Genomic DNA, 8,002 nt, shown 5'->3' with positions numbered 1-8,002 from the left:
CCGTAGGCGGGAGTGGGCGGGGACTCCAGGGGGTGTGTGAGGGGAGGATGAGCAGGAGTGGGCGGGGCCCGAGTTTGCCCCACCCAGAGTGTCTAGCCCTGAGGCTTAGCAGGCTGACCTGAGCAAGACGAGGATGGCGACCTCTGCGCTGCAGCTGTGGCGTGCGGGCGGGCTGGTGAGTGTGTTCGAAACGACAGTCCCGGGGGGTCCGGGGCGACACTGATCCCCGGCTACGGCATCTTCTCCTAATGGTCTAGGGGAGCTCGGAGCCTGGGGGCTGTCTCCTCAGACCTTTCACTGGCGGGATGCCGCCATCTCGATTTCCTTCAGGATCGGTCCCAGCCTGCTTCAGCTTCTATGGGGAGGGCAGGTGCGGCAGCAAGTAGGCAGAAGGAAGGGGCTGGTCTAGAAGCTTCGGCGGAACAAACACGCCTGGAATCGGAGGGCCGCCTCGGCAAGATGCCCTTTGCTAAGACTATTATTGAGTCCCAGACAACCTGCAAATCAAGGGTCCTCGGAAGCATTTTGCAGAAATGTTACCTCTCTCAAGCCACATTTCCCCGGTGACTATCACCTTCTTTAAAGAATTAAAATCTAGGCCTAGTCTTCGAGTCACCCTCTTGCTTTCAGCAGCCCAGCTGGAAAAGCTGGAAGGGACCTCGTATTGCTGGAACTTACCATTCAGGGAAAGAATTTCTTCAGCTATATCTCACTGTTGTGAACTGAGCGGCTCCCTTGGACGGTCCGACTTTAGACTGTGGGGATCTCAAAAGCCCATTCTAGTCCCCTTCCTCAAACTTGAACTGAGGAGAGCCTCTCTCACACCTGCATCTCTCTGACCTCCTGTGATTCCCCTGGGCTTTCTAGTCTTGGAATTAGACAGATACTCAGCCCAGTGCGGAAGACAGACTGTATTCCAGAATAACAGAAGACCCTCATATCGGAGTGGACAGTGGCCAAGAGAACCACTGTGGAAGCCTCTATTTTTGCTGGACTATATGATGTGTTTCTACAGGTCCCTGAAATAGACAGCTTTCCTAGAGGGTGTTTTTCAGCTCAGGTGATTCACAAATTCCCTAGGATCAACTCTTAAGGAAAAGGATAATCGAATGAATGCCTTTGCCTTGGTGGTGGTGGTGGTGCTGGTGTTGGTGCTGGTGCTGGTGCTGGTGCTGGTGGTGGTGGTGGTGAACTGGAAAACCTCCAGCTAGACAGTAGTAATTATTTTCTTGGGTAGATGTCAAGTCTCAATTCAGATAAGATGCAGATCCCATTATGTGGGGGGATAGAAATCAAAATCCTGCAGTATTCATTTCTGGTTTTATAAGCTATTGACGAGGGAAAGGATCCAATGGCTTCAGAGACCTTAAAGCTTGCCCAAAAAACTAATTATCTAACATTTGTTTATTTTGGGTCTCTGTAGCCACACAAAGGTTTGACTCACTCAAGGTGTCAGGATCAGCATTGCCACACAGACCTTGTCTGCTCTGTGACGTCCTTTGGCCTCTTACAGCGTGCTTTCCAAACCAAACCTCTCGTACATTTGGGCACACTTGCGGTTGTTAGTACAAGTAGTTCCTTGGGACTTTATTGTTTTCTAATATGTCCCTTTGCATTTACTGTAGTAAATCAAAGGCTCTTCTTTCTCTTCAGTCTCAAGCCTGGAGGCGGCAGCACGCCGCACCTCTTTCCACACCTCTTTGTCTCACATTATAGATAATTAATGTTATTTGATTGCTTTACAAGTTTTGAGTGTTCAGAAAATTAGTGAAGTTAGTGTATTGTCACAAAGGAGTAAAAGTAGGTTCTCCTGATTATTATTTAATACTGTTTTATAATTGTTGCTTAATAATAATGTCTGGGGTTCTTCTATTTGATCCGCTGTTTACGTAACCTACATGTTCTTGGTGCTCTTCCAGCTTCTGATCTCACCTTATTTTCATAAACATCTTAACAAGTAACAGCTTAATTCGGGGATGTAGAGATTTTATACAACGGATTAGTTGAATTTGGCAAACGCTACTGCTGCTACTCCTTCAGTGGAGGTAGCACAGTTGTGTTTTATTTGGATTTCTTCATTTATAGTCCTCAATAGGTTTGGGATCTCTTTTACACAAATTAGCATATTTTACTGAATTTTAACTGTACCATGGTAGTTAAGAAAGTAGATTCTGAAGCCAAGCTGCTTAGATATAGAGCTGCTTGGTTATAGAGCCCAGGTTCTGTGGTATAACCTTAGCCAGGCTCTGTGGTATAACCTTAGCTAGGCTCTGTGCTATAACGTTAGCCAGGCTCTGTGGTATAACCTTAGTCTCAATTTTCTGATCTATAAAATGGGGGGAAAACTGATAGTACCAATTATGGGGTTGTTGTGAAGACTAAATGAGTTCATATGTTCATGTAAGACCCTTAGAAGAGACCAACATCTACTCAGCTTTCAGTAAATGTCCTTGCTACCATGTATGAGCCACTGGGTGCTACAGCCAATGCAATATGGACCAAAACATGTATGGTCAAGGATTCTGTCCTCAAGATTTTAGAACTACATCTACCTAAGCACATGTCATGTAGCTGTGGAACGAACCCTAGGGAGTTCACAGTGTATCCCTGAGTTCAGAGGAGAGAGCAATAACGGGGATTATTATGGAGCAGAGAGGCTCCTTGGAGACTGGTTTTAGACTCTAGGAGGGAAAGAAGCGTGCTGTAACAAACAGAGAATGATGTGAGAGTTTAGCCTTTAGGGTTATGCAGTGCTGTTGAGGTCGAGAGCCTCAGATGTACTCAATCAGAGTTAACTATATAGATCGCTGCGACAGAAAGTGACAGAGTAGAGAAAGGAGCCAGAGCAGTGACATATACCTGTAACTCCCTGCTCTAGAGACAAAAGCAGGAAGGTTGAGAGTTCTAGGTCAGCCTGGGCTCCATGGCAAGACCTTATCTCTAAACAAAACAAGATACAGAAGTGTAAGCCTAGGCTAAACATAGTCCCTATTCACAGACGAACTGAAAACCTGGCTTCTGCTAGGAATCAGCTACAGACTGGGACAATATTTCGTATCTGAGATTTTCATTCTTTCTGTGACCCCTCTGAAGTCAGTATTAGTGGCTTCATTTGCAAATGAAGACTTCAGAGGCAATGCCCAGTGCTTCAAAATCTCCTGACATTCAGGTTCCGGTAGGATGCTCTGCCTGCCTCTACCGCTGGTCTTTTACTTCCTCACAGATGGATCAGAAGCACTTTGTATGTTGTAAGTTCTGGAGTCAGGGTGCTGACGTTGGAGTTCTATCACCTCTGAGTCTGATAACTTTAGAAAGTGACTCCCCACTCACCTTCCATTGCCTTTTCTGCAAAGGGGGAGAGCAGTGGATTAAATCAGATATTATCTACTTAGAATAGATTTTTGCATGTGGTAAAGACTTGGGAAACATTAGCTATTGATACAGTCAAAACCCCTTACCAGTAACACTGAGAGAAATGGGAGAAAGTTATCTTTATGTAAAGTACATGGGCAAGTTTTGGAGATGTGTATGTTTACAACAGGGTACCTGACACCATTGAACTTCTGTTTTTAACTGGGGAGATGGGGCATGTGTGTTTTAAAAAGTGAATATTAGGACATGAGGAAACAGAGTATTGCTACTATTGAGGAAGTAGTATGGGCAGATAGGAGATGGATCTTGGACTGAACACCCAAAGGAGGAGTAGCATAGATTTGGGTAAAACAACAGAAGAACAGAGAGTAAGGCCAAGGAGATGTGTAAATAAAAGTATCAAGATAGGGAAATACTCTGCTTGATTAAAATTTTTGATTAAAAATAATATAAGAGGGCTGGAGAGATGGCTCAGAGGTTAAGAGCACTGCCTGCTCTTCCAAAGGTCCTGAGTTCAATTCCCAGCAACCACATGATGGCTCACAACCATCCAAAATGAGACCTGGTGCCCTCTTCTGGCCTGCAAGCATACAGAACACTGTACACAGAACAAATAAATCATTTTAAAAAATTAAAAAAATAATATAAGAACAGCTGGTATGATCATTTTACAGAGAGACAGAATGTTTTCTAGTCTGCATCATGTTACAGACCTTTAGCTTCTCAAATCTGAGAAACTTCTCCACTATAGAAATCAGTCACAGCCGGGTGATGGTGGTGCTTGACTTTAATCCCAGCACTTGGGAGGCAAAGGCAAGTAGCTAGAGTTCGAGGCCAGCATGGTATACAAGAGCTAGTTCCAGGACAGGCACCAAAGCTACAGAGAAACCCTGTCTCAAAAAAAAAAAAAAAAATGGTCACAACTTTATTCTACCTTTTCCTATATGTCTGTTGCCAAAAAGATTACCCATAGTCCCAACTGACATTACTTTTGTTTACCAAAACATGGGCTTGTAGAAAACATTTCTCTTTATCAATATAGAAATGTCAGATTTTTTTTTCAGATACAAATACATCTGTTTCCCGTTCTTCCCCCCCCCCCCCCATGCCAAGACCACTAATCATAAAAATTTTCTCTGGAAACTCTAATCTTCTCTCAGGCTCCTTGCACACTGGCTGTCTTATTCCCACGCTGGATTTCTTTCCTAAGGGCTAGACCAGGGTTTCTCAACCTTGCCACTGATAGCATTTATAGCCAGCTCATTGTTTATTGTAGGGAACTGTCCTCTGTGTTGTAAACTATTTAGTGTCACATCTGGCATCATAAGATACCAAAGTTATGAATTTTGGCTGCTAAAAATATCTCCAGAGATTGCCAGTGCTCTCCTGGAGGCAAACTCATCCATTGAAGAACCGCTGGTATAGAACTGTATAATGTATAAGAGTGGGAAACAGTGACTTTTTCCTTATAACCTTGTAGGTATTAGGGTAAGACAAGATTCTTACTCCAAAGAAAATAAGATGATAGTTTATTCTGACCCAAATATGAGTAACTATAGCCTTCAAAGATGGATTCAAGTTGTTTGAGTGGCATGTTCTACTTTGGAAGAGATTACATGATCTCTTGTGTCACAAAAGAAAGTCTTAAGTAAGTTCATTTACCAAATACATTGATGGAGACAATCAGGTAAGTGGGTGGCAGCAGAGATGTCTGTCATAGGTTTCAAATACTGCCTTACAACATCCTTCCTTTAGGATTGGTGGAAGCGAGTGGTCTAGTAATTTTAGCAGTGCACTCCAAAAGTTTGCTTTCTTTCATCATCTTTTGGACCAGTCACTGTGACTCTTCTAGAAAATTAAGGCATTGTTAGGAACTCCTAGAGGCTAGAATGAAGAGCCAGAGACCTGTGGAAGAGAAAAGTTCAGTTTCAGTAGCTTTGAAGAACAACAAGAGCAGAAACTAGGATTTGTGGGTAAAGCAAGTGGAGTGGAGAGATTGAAATCTGAAATATGGTGATATGCAGGCAGGAAAATAAAGAGGTAAAATCAAAAATGAGACAGGAAATACTTCAATCAGACCTTCATGTGAATAGTTCTGATTTAATGAGAATTTAGTAAATGGTCTATATAGAACTTTAAAATCCTTTAGCTATTGGAAGTACAGAATGAAAAATTGTAGCTATTGTACAGTAGCTTCCCTTCCCTATGACAGCTGTGTCCTAAGACCCCAGTGGGTGCCTGAAACAGAAGTATATAAAACGCTCGATATTCTAAGTTTTTTTTCAGTACATACCTAGGGTAAACTCACCATTTCACTGCCAGAAAGCTCTTGTGATTGTTTGAGTGAGAATGCCCCCATAGGCTCATATGATGTATTGAACCTTATCTCTAAAACCTTCAATTTATACAAGAAAAATCTCACAGTGTTTTACGTATTTGATTTTGGTATTGGTCTGCACTCATAGCCATCTTTGGCCGCATGTGGCTCTTGGGCCATAGGTTGGACACTTATAAACCAAGTATCTCCAATATGTCTGCTTTTAGTTTTAAAAAAGAGAGCAGCAAATTACATGCTTTGTGTTAGATGATCCACATTTTTTATTTAATTTAAAAAATTTTTCATTTTACATTCCAACCCCAGTTCCCCCTCCCTCTGCCTCCCCTGCCTCCGCCCCCCCCCCCCATCCTACTCACTATCCACTCCTCAGAAGGGATAATGCCTCCCTTGGGGAATCATCAAAGTCTGGGATACCAAGTTGAGACAGGACCAAGCCCCTTCCCACTGAATCCGGCTGGGCAAGGTATCCCACTATAGGTAATGGGCTCCAGCAAGCCAGTTCATGCACCCAGGATAAGTCCTGGTCTCACTGCCAGGCCTCCCACCCCAAACAGATCAAGCTCGTTATCACCCACATACAAAGGGCCTAATTCGGTCCCATACAGGTTCCCCAGATGTCAGTCCAGTGTCTGTGAGCTACCACTAGCTCAGGTCAGCTGTCTCTGTGATTTTTCCCAGATGATCCATGTTTTAATGTTATCTGAAGTTTTCAAATGTTCTACCTTCTATAAACCAGGAGTGAGTTGCTAATTACTAAGTTCATGTCCTTATAAATTAACTACTCCTTTTCTCAAAAGTAGTTAACCTTGCTGTTAGGACAAAGAAGAACAAAAAGAAACTTAAAAAAAAAAGTAAGAAACCATTTTATCCCATTGAGTAGCCTCAGTTGTAGGTGTCCTCTATGGTGAAGTGGTAGGAAACTGATAATGTATTACTCGGATAATGTATTAGTGACGTTTTCACAGTTAACTAAAAGCAAGTAAAGCTAGAAGGCTTATTCTGGGTTTCCTTACTTATCCCTCTTCCCAGAGAAGAAGGAAGTGGGAGATGCTTGAAATTTTAGAGGACTACAGTAGCCCGCCTCATGTGCAAAGTGTATTTTCCAAAATGTCCACTAGACACCCGAAGCTGTGGGTGGTGGTGATATATATAGTGCCCTTCCTATCTTAAGTACTTGCCACACCTATTACTCTGTGGCTATTCCTTTTGTATTTTGAGGTACCACAGTAAAAGAAGGATGAATTTCTTTTTACTTCTTCACAGTTTCATGGATTGTTTGTTTTTATTGTAGATCCTAGCAACCTCAACATTTGTTCAGTTTTGTTTTGCTTTCCTCATTAAAGTAAGAACTGTAACCTTTCATTTAAAGGAAATGCTAGTCTATTTGACACACCCAAACTGTATTACTGACTTCTCTCAAACGTTAGGGCCATTCTTAAACAAAGTAAGTTATTTGAATATAAGCACTGTTATGATGCACATTTTATTGGTAAACTGTTCTATGCTATTTGTGCTCACTGAGAGGCTGGCTCTGGAAGCAATGTTGTTTCCCCCACCTCTGTAACAAGGAAAGGGAAGAACAGACCCAAAGTAAACACAGTCGGCCCCTGATAAGCATTAGATGATAAACCATTTCCAACCCAGGTTACTGTTGCTTATGCTATCATATAAAAATGCTTACAGTGGGAATAGGCAGAAGTGCAATGGTACAGAAGTTCACCCACGGAGAGAAAATCGTAAGGAGATCTGTCGCAGCCCACATTCAGGTGACTACATCAGTTGGGTCCCTCCTAGCTTATCTGTCCATGCCTAGAGGGATGCAGGAGGATTAAGAAAGAGATAGATAAGAGAGAACTATTAGAGTCAAGAGGATGTCCAATAACTACTGAGATTTGCCTTGTTTATTTCTCAAAGGCCTTCTGTACCTCAATCCAGAAAGGAGGGGGAAGACAAAAGGCTTCTTTACCAAGATACAAAGAACAAAGTAGTTATCCTCTTAAAACCCAAAACATCAAGAACCACTCCCTAGGTCAAAACCTCCTGTCATTTAACCTTGATGGAGCAAGAATAGGTCTGAACTCTTGACCTTTAGACAAGGTGAAACAGACGTACTTCTGTGAACTCCCACATTTCCCGCTTTACTTTATTTTATTTTTTTTATTTATTTTTTGGTTTTCGAGACAGGGTTTCTCCGTAGCTTTTGGTTCCTGTCCTGGAACTAGCTCTTGTAGACCACAGACTCACAGAGATCCGCCTGCCTCTGCCTCCCGAGTACTGGGATTAAAGGCGTGC

At 42.6% G+C, this 8,002-nt stretch overlaps 1 protein-coding gene across 1 annotated transcript in view; it reads left to right on the top strand.

Moving 5' to 3' along the window:
• The first annotated feature begins 29 nt into the window (after positions 1-29).
• Positions 30-8,002, top strand: part of Acadsb (acyl-CoA dehydrogenase short/branched chain) — a 42,663-nt gene continuing 34,690 nt past the window's right edge. The window contains exon 1 of the mRNA XM_041666470.1: positions 30-175. Coding sequence (XP_041522404.1) covers positions 134-175 — 42 coding nt within the window. The 5' untranslated portion in view covers positions 30-133. The remainder of the gene's footprint in view (positions 176-8,002) is intronic.

Source organism: Microtus oregoni, unplaced genomic scaffold (assembly GCF_018167655.1).
Source record: "Microtus oregoni isolate MIOR12 unplaced genomic scaffold, Mior012 000016F_ref0000370, whole genome shotgun sequence".
Lineage (NCBI taxonomy): Eukaryota > Metazoa > Chordata > Mammalia > Rodentia > Cricetidae > Microtus > Microtus oregoni.
This window is presented reverse-complemented; position numbering and strand designations above follow the sequence as displayed.